The following is a 15,503-nucleotide window of genomic DNA, read 5'->3' as shown; positions in this document are numbered from 1 at the left end:
TCCAGGCCCGCCGGGGCCGTCGGGCGGCTCTGGGCTCCGGCCTGGCGGCGGGGAGCTTCGGGCGAGGGGTCCCGGGCCGCTTTTCGTGTGTGCCGCCTCGCCGGACCCTTGGCTTAGAATTAACGCCGAGCAATAAATTATTGCTACTCTGAAAGTAAATAGACGGGTTACTCCCAGATGGGGCTCCTGCTCGGATCGGTACAATAAATACCCCTGAAGGAAGCTCTCTATTTATGTTGTCATTGATTAATTCTCGCTACCTCATTTGATTTCGATTTAGAACGATTTGATTCTAATTTAATTAGCATGTAATTTGGATGTACATAATTACTGTAATTATGACATTCAGGTGAGGCAGCTTTAGGCTGAAAGGCAATTTCAAATTTTCTAGCAGCCTACTTTGTGCCGGGGAGCGGACAGGGACCCCGCGCCCTGCCAGCCAGGTACCAATTAGCCCATCTCGGGAGCAGCGCTGCCGCTCGTTTGTGGAACAACAGCGGCGCCGAGGCGGCGGCGGCGGCAGAGCCGCGCCCGGGGCCCGCCCGCGGGAGCGCCTCTAGGTGGCGCCCGGCCGCCGCCGTGCGGCCCCGCGCGGGGCAGCGCCGCGGGCGTCCCGGTGTGCGCGCTCGGTCTTGTTCCTGCTCTCCTTTTTGTAATGTGCGAAGGATGTTATTCCTTGAGGAAATTTGTAGCTAAATTATTCTCACTTAAAATAAACACTTAGCACAGCAATTACTCAAAGGGGCGGGCTGTCTGTTAGCTTCCCTTCATCTGCGTTTTGGAAGGGTGGGAGAGGATCCTGGCGAACAGATAATGGCTGCAAATAAATTACAGCTCCCGCAGATAAAGTTTCCATTTGAATTAAAAGACGCAATTAAGAGGCTGTCCAGGCACGAGATCGGGTGTTTATATATTATCTCATTAGAACAAAAACATTAATGTTACCTTTTAAGTGTAAAACGAGCCGTTGGGTCTGTAACTCGCCGCGGGGGGCAAGGGACACGCTTCCTGCGAACGGGGGACCTAGCGATCGAATGTCATTTAGTGGATAATTTTTCCTGACATTTTACCTTCTCCCGTCTGTGGTGGTTGCCGTCGCTGGCTGCTCGTTTGTCGTGTTTTAACGGGGTCTCGGAGCAGGGTTGGAATTGCTGCCCGCGAGGTGTGGAAATGGGCAGCAGTAGCTGGACCGGGATTGTAAATGGGAGCTAGGCTCAGCTCACGGGCAAGCCCGGGGCGAGCGGGGCCAAGGCGGGGAGCCCGGCTTCTCCTGTGCCACCCTTCCCGCCGGGGCCCCAGAGGGCACCCTTCTTGTTCCCGCTGCTCTCCCGCTCTCGGGTTGGCGTCCTCTTACTAAAGAGGCGAACTACGAATTCAGAGACCAAAATCAGATATATTTTTCGGGTTCTCACACCGTTTGTTCTTTAGGGGTTTTTTGGGTTTTTTGGGGTTTTTTTTTGGGGGGGGGGGGTTTGGTTGGGTTTTTTTTGTGGGTTTTTTTTTTTTTTGGGTTTTTTGTTTTGTTTTTTTGTGGGTTTTTTTTTTTTTTGGGTTTTTTGTTTTGTTTTTTTGTGGGTTTTTTTTTTTTTTGGGTTTTTTTTTTTTTTTTTTTTTGGGGTTTTTTTTTTTTTGGTGTAGAAGTTCCCCAGACCATATAATTATCTCCAACATTTACGAATGAATGGTGTCATTTATTTTTTAAAAAGGTGACACGCTTTCTATTTTCTTGGTTAAACGAACCGGCTCTGCGGCCCAGAGCTGCTCCCTTCCTCGTTTCTGGGGAGTCTGTAAGTGATGGACGTTTTCTGACCCGAAGGGGCAAAGGCAATGCAAAAAGGTCCTTGATCACTGAGCTGAGAATTGTAACCCCGGCCTGGCAGAAACTGGACCTGCCTGGTGTCCTTTGATGTGTTTTATTATAAATCGAAAACAAAGCTGACTTCTGCCCAGCAGCCCGCGCGGGTGCATTCCTGCGCAGCCCCCAGGCCGCCCGGCAGGGAGGAGCGCCGGCTCTGTGTGTTACCGCCGCCCGAGCGCGTCCCCCGCGCCCGCTCCCCTCCCCTGCCCTCCGGGAAACCTGCCGGCACCCGGCAGGAAAGACACCTTGCCGGGATGCTTTTGGCCAGGAAAATTCCGGAGCGGCTCTCGGGGAAGGTGCTGTCGGCAGCTGTGATGCGAGGTGCCTCTCCCGGGAGGCTCCTGTCCCCCGGCCCGCGGATCGGCCCGCCGGGCTCCCGCCGCCGCCGCAGGGCACAGGCGGTGTCGGCGCTGCCCGGCCGCTTTTGTGCAACAGTGGCGCGGAGGAGGTGGGACGCGGTTATTAGTATTCACGGCAGATGTATTTTCTTTAACGCAACGTCTTTATTCCAGTTGGTGGCCGACAGCAGAATCCGTTTCTCGATGTTATTTGCATTCCCCGTTTTATGGAGGATTAAAATATTTGTATTCATCCAATCTGTACCGGCCAGAGTAAATTAACTTTTTTTTTTTCCTCACCCTCTTTTTTATTTTTTTTTTAATAACACAATTATCTCATTTAACAATTTGCCTTTAAAAAATACTGTGGCTGTTAGGTTGGTGGTCAGGAGACAAAGGGAGTGAAAATAATTTTCATTTCAATAATTGCCTTCTGGTCAATTTAACTGTGCCTTATTTTGAAAGAGCCTGTCTAAATGAGATTCCTGTCCCAAATGTGTTCCCAGGCCTTAGCCCAGCCTTTAATTATTCCTGAGTTTTTTTTCTTCAGAATAAGACGCTGCACTGAGTAATCACAAAGAAGTCAGAGAGCATCCTTGAACCTTTTCAATAGCAAAGCCACTGATATTCAAATAACATGCAAGGACCATTTGACTGCATGGGGACATAAGCATTTCCAATTCACTATTTGCATAGATCAACTGTCTTTGAAAAGGAAAGGAGCAGTTGTCTTCCATAACATTAAAAAGCCTAGTTATCAAATCAAGTGCTTAGTTTGGGGCTTTTAAAACGTTTACATTTTATCTTAGGTTGCCCTTTACCGTTTGACATGCAAATTTGGTGCAGTTAATTTGGACAATTAAAAGGATCTTCAAGGGAGCTTTGTCACCGAGAATATTCGGAGTTTTCCCCGCGGACCAGCTGAGATAAAGTTGGCCAGAACAAATGATGTCTAGGAGATTAATTAGATATTTGATAAGACATGAATCCCTAATAAGGGAATACAAGGCACAGGGGGCTGCTGTGTGCTCTAAGTCAAAATTAATAACATTTAACAAGATTTTCATTTAGGCATGAAATGTCTTTTCCGGAGTATTGACTCTAGCGATTTATTCCCCCGAGATCACCTCCCAGCCTAGGCAGCCTTGTGGCGCTGAAGGCTTTTAAAATTAAATAAATAGTTCCTCAGCGCAGTTTGCCTTCACTCGATTTTGGGGACGCTTTCACCAAAGCCACTTAGGTCTCAGCATGGTTTCCGGCAATAGCAGGGCTCGGACTCAGTTAAAATTTGTTGGTTTTTTGTTTTGTTTTGGTTTTTTAAAGTAAATCAAAGCAAAGGCGGCTTGAAAAGAGCGAGCGAAGTGGTTCACTGCGCCTGGCTCAGGGGCCGGTCCCATCCCCTCCCAGCTATATCATTGCTGACTGTATTTTTAATCACAGTGACTGTAAGGACGATGGAAAGGGGTGCGAGAGCTCCTACTCAAAAAGTGACCCCTGCGAGGACTGGGCGGGGGGGAAGGAGGGGACACGAAGAAGAACAAACCCGTGAGTATATTGTTCAGAGTCCTTTAATAATACCAAAATGAAAATATGTCAAGATTTTTTTCCATACAGATAAACGCATTTAATTTCTTTAAGAGACCTTAACTTACGTGTATTTGAGTGAAGTGTTAACTCAACATTTTAAATATCTTTTACATATATACTGACTTCCACAAAGTGCATCAGAAATTTATAATTAAAAAAAAAAAATCAAAACCCCAAAACCTCCCTGAATTTCAGGAATTCACCAATTAAAAAAAAAATCCCCAACCCCCCTATCAGATCAACATTTACAAGAAAAATAAGGGAACACGATCTGGTTTTCCTTTTTTTTTTTTTTTTTCTGTTTTTCTTCTTTTTTGAACCCTATTTATACAGATGTTTATGGGATACAGAGGGACCGTCTCAGAGTTGCAGCTGTATTTCTCACCTTAAGCCTCTCTTAGGATGCTTGCCTTCCAAGAGAAAAAGGGAAACGGAAGAAAGTGTCACTCGGTACTTACTGGCCGGGCGGGACGGGGGCCGCGCCCCTCCGGCCCCGCCGTCCACCGGCCCGCCCCCGCTGCGGCCCGGAACGCCGTCGGCGGCGGGGCGGCTCGCGTCCCTCCGGCCGGCGCGGGGCACAGTCCGAGCGGCTCCGGCGGCGCTGCCCCTAGGAGTCGCCGGGCCCCGCGGTAGGTTCCTTGCCCGGTCCGCGGGCGGCGGCGCCCACCCCCTCGTGCAGGATGAGGTCGGGGGACTCGGAGCGCGGCGTTTCCAGGTTGCTGGCGTCCGTGTCGCTGTCGCTGCCCTTTTTGCCCCCGCCGCCCCCGTTGTGCGTTTTGATGTGTTTGCTCAGGTGGTCGCTGCGCATGAAGCGCTTGTTGCAGACGGGACAGGCGAAGCGCTTCTCGCCCAGCGGGCCGAGCCGCCCCCGGCGGCGGCGGCGGCGGCGCCCGAGATCATGGCGCTGGCCGCCGCCACCGCCGCGCTAGAGTCCGTGTAGGAGGGCAGCACGGGCTTGAAGCCCTCCTGGGTGAGCAGGTGCTGGCTGGTGGAGAGCAGGTGCGAGGCGGCCGTGGAGCCCAGGCCGGTGGAGCTGAAGGCGGAGTGGGTGAGGGAGCTGAAGTCGGGGTTGTAGGTGCCCAGTTGGGAGTGCAACGAGGCCTGGGGGGCGCCCGAGTGCAGCGAGCTCTGCAGCCCCCCCGCCGGGTTCTGCACCTCAAGCCAGGAGCCCGGGTTGGTGTGCACATCCCACCAGGAGGAGGCCGCTCCGTTGGCCACCTCGCCCGCCGAGAGCGTGGAGTGGAAGCCTGACTTGTACCAGGACTCGTAGGGGTGCGCCATGCCCACCCGCGGGTAGAGGCTCTCGGCCGCCGAGCTGTGCACTTTGGAGATGAAGGCCGACTGCCCGCCGGGCTCCTGCGGGGACACGCCCGCCGCCGCCGCCGAGTTGGAGAAGAGGCCGCCGTAGTCGCTGCTGAAGGCCGAGGAAGTGGGCGAGGTGGAAGCCAGGCAAAAGGCGCTATTGGCGGTGCCCGTGCCGCTGGCCAGTCCGTTGGAACCCCTGCTCGTGGCCACCGTGAAGCCCGAGAGGCTGGAGCCCAGGTTGCAGCTGGAGGTGGAGCGTTTCCACGGGTGGAAGCCCCCTTTGGCGAAGGCGCTAGACTCGGGCAGGGTGGTCAGGGGACTAGTGTTGCCGATCTTGTTGCAGGTGGCGGCCAGCATGGCCAGGGGAGTCGTTCCAAATCTCGGCTCTTCCTGCGGGAAGAGACAAAGCCGGCCCGTCAGCCTAACCCTTGTCACCTCGCCAGGCTCCCGCGGGGACACGGCAGAGCGGGTAGAACCGCGGCGCAACGAGCGGTACCGCGGAAAAGTTTTCTCTTATTTTAGAGGAAGGCTCCAGCCCTGCCACGCTGGGCGCAACTCGTTTTCCGCCGGGGACCGGTCTCATCGCCCGAAAGATTTACATCGCAAGCGGATCCCGACGGGGACGAGCGACACGCGTGTTCCGAGAGGGCTGCTCGAGCGTACCGCCGTTAAACCAAAAATCCCGTGGGAACGAAATGCGGCGTCTCCTCGAGCAACCGTACAGGAGCGACGGAAAAAAAAAAAAAAAAGAGATGGCAGCAAGGCGAGCAGGGTGCGGAGCCTTCCGACTGTCGCCTCGTGCAACGCCGGGCCGGCGAAAATCTTTGGAAATCGAGCGTAGTTCGAGTTAAAAAACAAACAAACAAACAAACAAAAATCTCAAACCAAATCAAGAACTAGACAAAAGAAAGCAGAAGCAGCACAGCTTCTCTCCGGCCCAGCGAGTTTTCAGGCTAAACTCTTTGGGAACGACCCGATGGGCAGCCCGCAATGAAATCCCCCGAGGCGGGCCGGGATCACCTCCCATCCGCGGGTCCACGCGATTTCGGCAAGGGCCAGCCACAACGCGGCGGCAACGACAGTTTTTCCAGGGAGAAGCCGCGAGGAAGCGCGCGGTGCGACTTACCCCGAGGATAGACGTAGCCATAGCACGTCCGTGGGCTGGGCGGTGGGGCGGAGGGGACGGCGCTCGGTGAGCGCCCCGCGCTGCCCGGCGGCACTAAGGACACTCCGGCGCGGCGGGGCCAAACTCTGCCTAAGTGCGGGCAGCGCCCGCTTTGAAGTACCGCTGGCGGCGGCGCTCGCCCAATGAGGGCGCGGGCGGAGCGGCCCGGAGCGGCCCGGCAGCCAATCAGGCTGCGCGGAGGTGCCGGCGCCGGGGCGCGGGGCGCGTGCCAGTCAGCGCGCGGGGAGAAAACTCCCCGCTCCGGCCCGCGGCGGCCGCGCCGCAATTACCGCCGGCCCCGGCGCCCCGGGCCGCGCCTCCCGCCGGGCCGCGACTCCCGCCGCCCCCGCACCGCCTGCACGCCGCGGGAGCGGGGCGAGCCGCAGAGGGCAGGAGTCGAGAGCGAGGTCAGCGCCGGCGAAGGGCTGGTGTCACGCCTGACGCCGCTCCGCCGTCTCCTGCAAACTGTGCAGGAGGTGTCCGATGCGCTGCTGCTGGTGTAGTCACCTGCCATCCTCGCGGCCCGTAAACCGTACCTGCGTCGCTTTTATTCAACAGGCCCTTTGCCTCCTTTTCAAGCCATTTGGGAGCCATCCGTGTTGGATACAAATAACCTAACAGCGCCTAATGATATTATGTGAAAACGCGTTAATTTTTTTTGTTTTCTTTACTAAATACCAGAAGTGATTTCGTGCATAACGTATTTCTTACTTTTATTGCAAAAAGAACCGAGGAGGCTCTGTGGTTATATAAAGTGCCAAAAAATTCCAAAGGCAGGGAACCACCTGGCATCTCTTTGCTCTTGTACCGGGGCGGGAGAGGGGACGAGGGGCATTTGACATCTTGTCGCTTAAGATAGAGGACGTTATTTTGCAGAGTAATCGCCAGCAAAACACTTTGAAAGTCAAATTCGCAGTCTGCAGCACGTTTTTCAAGCCTCATATACTCCCGTGGAAGCAGTGCTGCTAATGGCAGAAAGCTTGCTCCCTCCTAGCAGTGCTAGGGCGCTGCTGGAATAAGCCGCCCTAGCACTTGCCTGTGGCCTCTGCACTGTGCACACTCCACGCACCCAGTGAGCGACAGAGACTATACCTGCTCTCTGCATGTGCAAAATGTAAGTCCAAACCTCGGCTCCTCAATGTCTTGCAAGCTAGTCCCTTTGATTTGTAATTATTGGAGGCTTCTTAAGTAATTGGCTAGAACTTGCCCGTACTGTGCCCGCGGAAGATCAATAGGCGTGCAACTTTTCATCATCGCGGTCGGCTCTGTGAGAATGGGAATAGGAGCTTTTCCCCTTCCTTTTTGCCGTTCCAGTGCAGCTGAATACAATTCTGAACCAGAAGTATGATGAGTGCATTTAGCAATGCCGGGCCCTTGCTCTGCATTTCAGTCAATATTTCCTTCTCGGTGCCGCCTCAGCCATCCAGTGTAAAACCTTGTAGCAGATGCAAAATAGGCATCGCTTAGGAGCAAGATGGAGAAACCGGGAATTTGAGATTGATTTCGCCTTTCTTCACATATTTATATATATATATATATATATATATATATATATATGTGCGTGTGTGTGTGTGTGTGTGCTTAAATAAGGTGGGCATTGCGGTTTTTTCTACATTGTGTTATACAATCTATAGGACGACTGCCATGGATGTCCCTGGAGATTATCTTTTATTTCAACGTCTAAGGCGATTTTCAACGGGCGCTCGCCTTTTTGCCGGGTATTAAACAGAGTCGGGGCAGTAGGTGAAAAAAATACTGTTCTGCGCTTAATTCTTTCCACACTGACTCGCAGCCGGCGCAGGGGTCCGGGTAGTGCATGGCAAACCCTTCCCTCGAAAGGTCTGCCCGGAGCAGCTCCTGAGCGGCGGCTGTACCCAGGGGGGCTGTAGCGCTCGGCGGGTGGAGGCGGCAGAAAGGCGGTGGCGGGGGGAGCGACATAACCCCCACGGGTGAGGCGAGGAGTCCGACAGGGGCACCCGGCAGCCATCGCCCAACAGGTGACTCCTTCCTTCCCTCCTTCCTTCTTCCTCTCTTCCTTTTCTCCGGGGGAAACCCGCTCCTTCCCTTCCCAGGAGCCTGCCATGGTGGTCGTCAAGTGGCAGCGCAGCGCTTCTGGCCAACCCCAGGGCGGCGGGGGGAGAGGGTCTTTCCTCTCATCCTGGGGAAAGTCATCAATAAAATACGGCTGGAAGGCAGATCGAGAGCGTGACGTTTAAAAATGTTGCCTCTACATCAGCGAGTAAAGGCATCCGCTGCCCGCTTGCGCTCCCACAGCAAAGTAGGGATTCTGCTGTGCCTGAAGACTGGCGGGCGGCTCTGCCTGCCGCACATCCATCTCCTCGCCCCTTTGTAGTCGGAAAAGTAACTAAAACCCGCAGGAACGAGGCAGGCGGTGGAAAGGCTGAGCGAACGGCGGCGGAAGGGGGAACGCTGCTAAAATCTTTAGGGGGTCAAGTATTTTCTGACAGATTTTTTTCATACTCCAAAAATCGAGTTTTTAAACAAAGATCAATGTGTTATGCTAAAGTGTTGAGCTGACTGTTAAAACATTTGGGGGGATAATGACAATGTAACAAAGGCCTGGTTTGGAGTGAATCATCACCCTTTTAAAAGTTAAAGCAATTTTCAGGAGAATAGCTTTCAGCAAATGCTTTACATTATTCAAAACGGCCAAATAATGCTCTATTATAGAGCCTGAATGCTGCCAGTCAGCCCATAAGTGCAATTTGTGCAAAGGCTCGGTGCCTTATCTCCACTTCTTTATAAAGAGGTGAATATAAAACAATTTCTTCCAAACCCAGACAGAGAGCACGAAAATTGCTTCCCTTTCTGCAATCAGGGCAATTTAACTGGAGTGCAATTAGCACTATTAAATGTCGATTCTGCATAAACAAATCTGACTAAGAAGCGAAAGTGGGGTGAGAACCTCATATAAACTGAAACTGATTTTTAAAAATTATGTATCCGGGTCCTTTACAATTGATCCGTGACGTTTTCATCTCAGAATATATTTACATCATAAATACATTACAGTTAAATCAACGTAAATCTAAAAAAAAAATAAAAATCTCAATATGAATACTAATAAGGAATAGCCTAATTAAATGCAACAGTTCACTTTCTTTGAACAATATTGTTTCCCATCTTCTCTCTACGAGTGTCTTTTGATCTGTGCAACTACTAAAGTTGCTGTCTTTAGGAGGTAGAGCTGGGAAACAATTCTTTCATTACAGATGGTTGGGAAGCTCCTGGGTTTATATTCAAGAGCATCAGATGAAATGGCTCGTCTGTTCAAAAAGAGCTCTGGGAAAGAGCTGCCAAATATTTTCCAAATAAATCGATTTAGCAGCAGTTAAATGTAAGGTTGCTGTACAATTTCCCCTGCATTCTAGGAGGGGCACGGAGTTTTACCCGTGGCAGTTATGGGTAGGAAGGGGGCAAACCCTTCCAAGTTTAAGAGAAGCAGGCTAATTTTCTGCCAAACAGAAGGGACATGGGCAGGAAACAGGCAAACTGCTCACTGCCGAGATAAATAATTGCGTCCTGCCAGATTTTTTTTTTTTTTAGCAACAGTTCTTCCGTGCGAAACCCCCTCCCCCCCTCAATTACACTCTTCATTTACGTGATCTAGAAGCCAGCATTGATTATCAGAGCAACTCAGAGGGGTACCTGGTGATAAATTAATAACTTCAGTTAGGAAAAGGCTTCCCTGCTATTCTGCCCAAGACTAGGTACTACAAGGGGGAAGTATAAATAGAGATAGTGTTAAAATACAGACCTTGGTGCCTGTTGAGTCCACTGAATTCTTTCTGCTATGGAGTTTTTCATTTGTGGGTAAAGATGAAGTGCAGCTTTTGATTAGAAGGAAATCTTTTATAGTTAATAAAAAGGGAATGAGCACCGGGATCAAATAGATAATGGAAATTAAATGAAAATTACGGCACTCTCCCACAATTTCTGCTTGCTCTTTCATATGATGTTTGTTACATGGCGCACTCCCCTCTCCTCCTGCCCCCTGCACACTGAGCCCCGAGGTGGAGCGTCAGGCTGGGCTTTCATATTTTCTCGATCTTTAAGGTGACGCTGTTTAGGAGTAGCAGGGAGACCCATATTACCCTGTGTTTAAAAAATCTGCACAATAGTTTCAGAAAGCCTGTCGTTTACGGAACGCACTCAAAAGCGTGGCTTTGGAATTAATTCTCTTCCGCTAAATTTATTTGGACTGTGAATTTTAAAGCTCCCTTGTTCTGTTTATCTCAGCCGGAGACACGTTAACAATTCCAGGGAAGACTAGTGTCAAAGGAAGGAAGGTGACTGCAGACTGGATGATGATTTTAATTACTACAATTATTGGGAGATTATTCAACAGCATCATAGATTTGTTTTCTGCCTTGGTATGAAAGTCTGAAGAACATTGTGCGAGGAGCATTGTACGATTTTACCTCTTGGTTCACATGCTTTCCAGTGCTGTTACGATGTATAGGTTAGGCATGAAAAGCTCGGACTGCAGCAGGTTGGAAATTCAGCCAGTGTTAGCGTTCAGAAAGCTTTCTTAAAACGCAGGTGTTTCTAAATAGAAGGAGTTTAATTAGTAAATGCTTGGACCCAACGTTTATAGAGCGTAAAACCGCCTTTCCACACAAGTCCATTAAAGCAGCTCTGCTGACTCGGTAATGAGGTGAGTGCGGTGAGCAGGGCAGCAGCGGCCGGGACGGCGAGCTCGGCGGTCCCGGGCAGCGCCCGGCCCGCCCCGGCCCGCCCGGCTCCTCCGCCCCGCGGCTCCCCCGGCGGCGCCGGTCGGGGCGCGGGGAAGCGGCAGCACCGGGCGGGCGGGCAGGGGAACGGGCGGGTGCCTCACCGGAGCAGCCTCCCCGCGGAGGAGTCCTGTCCCCACATTGCTCCTAGCATCCCGCTTCCGGTGCCCTCCTCGCTTTTTATACCACGTTTTTAGCCGGGCGTGACTCAGAATGTTGACTGTGATTAAGCAAGCTGTCTATCTAGAGATAGAGATATGTGGCAGCGTAATTGGCAGGGTGATTGACATTACAAAGTTCTCTTCGGTCCACAATGACCAATAAATCCTCCTGCAGCTTTTGCTATTTAATGAATTGCTATTTTGGTAGAGGAAAATATGCCAGACCCCCATTCCTATGTTCTCTTCTTCCCCCTCACCCTGTCCTGGGATTAGGGCAAGGAAAGAAGGGGAGCCATTCATTATGCTCTTTCTGTGTTCTGTAATTACTGGAACTCAGGCTTAAGGTGAATTTCAGCTCAGATCATGAACCATTTCACGTTCAGATGCAAGCTTGCAATACTTTCCTAGTGGCAATTAGGAGCCTATTACAAGCCATTAGATTGATCAATGTACCTTAAACAATGTGAATGATTTATATGGCAAAGAAAAAAACCTTCTTACATCCATTGTACTGTTCCAGCGACCAACCTGGCCCTCTGTCTCCATTCATCACAGCTTTAAATAACAAAAGCAATTTATTTAGTAAAACTTAAATGCAAAGAAACAGGCTCAGTTCTTCCTCATGTAGGGCATCTGAGCTTTATCTCTTTATTGTCAAGAGATGTAGGCTGGAAGAATTTGAGTTGGTGGGGGAGAAAGGGAGGGGTGGATTTGCTGGTTTCCAAATGGATTAATTCACCTTGTACCTGAAAGAAGGAAACAAAGAGGTCCCTGACTGCTTCCTAAAGAGTACACTAATCTGCTGTGCAGATGCAACACAAGGAGGAAAGCAGTGGCTTACACAGGTGTTCAGCGAAGTGTTTGGTTAGATTATTGTAGCCTTTTAATGACAGTCTGGACATAGAACCATAATTCCTGGAAGCCCAAGACAGCCAAGGAGTGGAAAGCAGGCTGCGATGTGCCAGCTGATGGAGGTTCAAGGGTAGGCACAGTCTTGGCCACCATGGGTGGTTATTCTAACCGTTCTACAGCTAAGAAACTACAAAGTATCAGCTGCTATGAAAGCCCGAGCTGCTACCCTGTAGGACTTGGGTCTGTCTCTATTTGCCTCCTTTCACAAGACCCAGGGAACCTCTCACACCTGGAAAATTCCTCCTAGCTCCTGCCGACCCCAAAATGAAGGGTTAGGAGAGACTGGTGACTTTGCACTTGCTACCAATTTATTAGGTAGATAGAGATTCAGTTCAGAAGGAACGGGACCATGATTTACCATTCATTGAACTGATGCCCTCTGTTTCTTGCATTTTTCTTACCTTTTTGCTAACCTTATTTACCTTGATACTTAGCACTCCAAAATTAGTCTTCTCTATACATACAAAGTGACGGAATGAATCTTGGCTTGGTGTTAAACAGTTCTGACATGCTTCAAATGAAAACTACTGAGAAACAAAACCCTACACGTGAACTAACTAAGCCATTCTTTAAAACGTGACTGTAATGGGACCAGTGTAACTGGTGACAGTGTTTGTTAGAAAAAAAGCCAAAACATCTGTAAGTCTTGGTTCGGCTGGAAATTTATTTTGGAATATCATACGAGAGAGAATGTTATTAATGTAAGATTCCAATTACTATTTGTGTTTCAGCAACAATCCGCTCTCTGGAAATTGCTGCAATGCTTGTCAAAAGTCACTGTTTTATCCCATAATTTTCTGCAAGGAGGTAAGCACAGAGCTCCTCAGTATGAGTACAAAGAAAAAAACAAGGAATGAGCGTCAAGTTCTATCAAGAGATACCACCCTTTTGCTACAAAACCTGGATACAGCCATTCCTGATTTTCCAAGTTGTCCATATGGGATTGATACTACTCATTTATTTGGTTATCAGCTGCTTTCTTTCTTGCTAGCAAGGGATTACTAAAACACAATGTCCACTATGTAAAACCAAATGAGAGTTGCAGTAGGAATAAGGGCAGTCCCCCCTTCCCCAGAGGAGATCCCACATAGAGAAGAGTGTTTATGTTGCGAGAAGAGCATTTCTGTTGAGTCTGTCTTACACTAAACCCACTTCTTCCCTTTCTTGCAGACCCTACGCTGTCGAGAGCTTTACCCATAGAATCAGCAGTGTGTCCTGCTTACCTTAAACTTTATCATGGAGGAGTCATCAAAGAAGAATAAAAGATCTGGAGGCCTCTTTCAAAGATTTTGTAGAGATTGTCCATTTAGTCACATTGTGCTTTAAAGTCTTTTTCCTTTTCCAGAGCTTTGTATTTGTCACTTTGCCTGGGAGAGTTGCTGCGCCAATCTCCTCAGGACATGTTCTGGCCTTCCTCTACTTTAAGTATTGCTACAAAAGCAGTCTACTTGAAGGGATTTCTGCAGTCCTTAACTACACATATACAAAAGCAGCCTATGCTTCCTAATATGCTGTTTCAGGCCCTTACATTCCAATCTGGCTTGCATTGCCCTTTAATTATCTGTCTTCTTATTGTGATCAAGTGAATTTTTACTAATCTCCACATTTATTGTTAAGGTAAATAGATGCTGCTTTTAATCAGTATGGAGGGCCAGACCAATGCAGTTTGAAGTAACTTAAGTCAACTATAAAGGGTTCAATGTGTGTATAATTACAGAGGACGTCAGCTATTCACTCCAGCCTAATTCAGTGTCTGTTTAGAGACAGAGCTCTTCCTTTCCCCTGCTCCCTCTCTCACCTGATTTGCTCCCCACTGCTCCGCAAAGCCAGCGAGAAGAGCACAGTGGAGGCCAAGGCAGCAGCAGCCCTCCTGAACCTCAGGCTGGATTAATTTAGTGGATTGGAACTCCTAGGTGAGTATAAGCATACGGGTACAATATAACACCTTCTTCCAACAAAAAAGATTGATTGCATCTTAGCCTCGGTATTAAATGTGCTATTATCAGAAGAAGCTGGAATAATGCATGCAGTCACTTTAAAAGAAAGCAGGTTTCCTTTGCGAGCATACTTATTATTTCAATAGTATTTGAGAACTAATTTAATAGTGGCCACGATGTTGCTTACTAAAATATATTTGAATTGAACATGTATATATCAAGGTATTTTTTCTTAATTTTAGTTTGAATTATTCCTGAAGTTCTCATTAAATTTACCATTTGTAAAGGACAGATTAAATGAAAATGGCTTTTAGAAAATAGAGCTGGAAATTATTTTGACCTTTGTGACCTGGTGGAGGTGATAATTTGCTGCAGCACTAGATGTTGGACGTATCTGACATTTTAGGTATTCCCTCATAGTTTCAGACCTTTGTACAGATGAACTCCACCTGGGACAACTCAGCAGTCAACTTTTTGTTACCTTCATGTAAATGAGAAGACTACAGCTGTCTTTAGCAATCTAGGTGGACATACCAATGGAAAATTAAACTTGGACGAGGGCAATGCTAAGAAAAGAATGTCTATTATCCACAATAATGCTCCTAACATTTTCTAAACAGCTATTACCTGTGTCTGTCCATAATTGTCCTTGTTACAATAACGTTGCAATCTTTCTTTCTGAACAGTTACAGAAATCTCTCCCCACTGACTTTTCCATATGTAAACAACCTATACAGCATTTTGTAATGTAAAACAAATGTGGTAAGTAGGTCCCACATTAAAAAATCATTTTGAGTGGAATGTCTGAAATGCTCAGGGGATTTTGAGGGGGAGGTTAGAAAATACCACCACTTGCACTCAGTTTCCAAATGCATTCCCATATATACAGATGAGTGTCAGTAGGACCTGTGGAGCACGTTGTTGCTGAATTTGGATTGTTGCTGAGAACAAATAACTCACTTTCTCTTTTGCAAAATGATGTAAAATAAGCTGTAGTGGATTTTTGTTATCTGATATTTCTCATGGCTTTTACTGCACATGAACGTAACTAAATTTATTATTGACAATAAAATATTTGTCTATTTAGAAAAAAACAACATGACTGCAAAATTCCCAGTTACAGCAGAACAAATAGAAGCCAAAATCTCTATCATCACACCCCTCTATTTGTAATTTTTTTAGATAAAATGTGCTAGTTACTTTCATTGAAATGTGATTCTCTGTAGGGGCAGACCGTTATACACCTCAGAGGGATTGAAAGCTGGAAAACAAAATGCAAGTTTCACATTTCTAAAATCTCATCTCCATAATTAAGGAATAGGATGGTCACAATTCCCATGCAGTACTTAACACAATGTAACTTGATCCTCCGTGATGTATTTTAGAGGAAATTTAGCAAAGCTCCAAGGTTTGTTCACCTGAGACGTGGAAAAATGTGTCAATGTGTCCTGTTAGTCTGGTTTTTGGTAAATATCCTGGATGAAAG

At 48.5% G+C, this 15,503-nt stretch overlaps 1 protein-coding gene across 1 annotated transcript; it reads right to left on the bottom strand.

Moving 5' to 3' along the window:
* Positions 1 to 4,390: 4,390 nt before the first annotated feature.
* On the bottom strand, positions 4,391 to 6,235 carry SP9 (Sp9 transcription factor). The gene is given in 3 exon segments (XM_041403596.1): positions 4,391 to 4,633; positions 4,636 to 5,478; positions 6,215 to 6,235. Coding segments are annotated over 3 exon segments (1,107 nt in total).
* Between the last annotated feature and the right edge of the window lie 9,268 nt (positions 6,236 to 15,503).

This window comes from Onychostruthus taczanowskii, unplaced genomic scaffold (assembly GCF_017590055.1).
Source record: "Onychostruthus taczanowskii isolate IOZ18803 unplaced genomic scaffold, ASM1759005v1 scaffold20, whole genome shotgun sequence".
Taxonomy (NCBI): domain Eukaryota; kingdom Metazoa; phylum Chordata; class Aves; order Passeriformes; family Passeridae; genus Onychostruthus; species Onychostruthus taczanowskii.
Note: the sequence above shows the minus strand (reverse complement) of the source record. Positions and strands in the feature narration are given on the sequence as shown.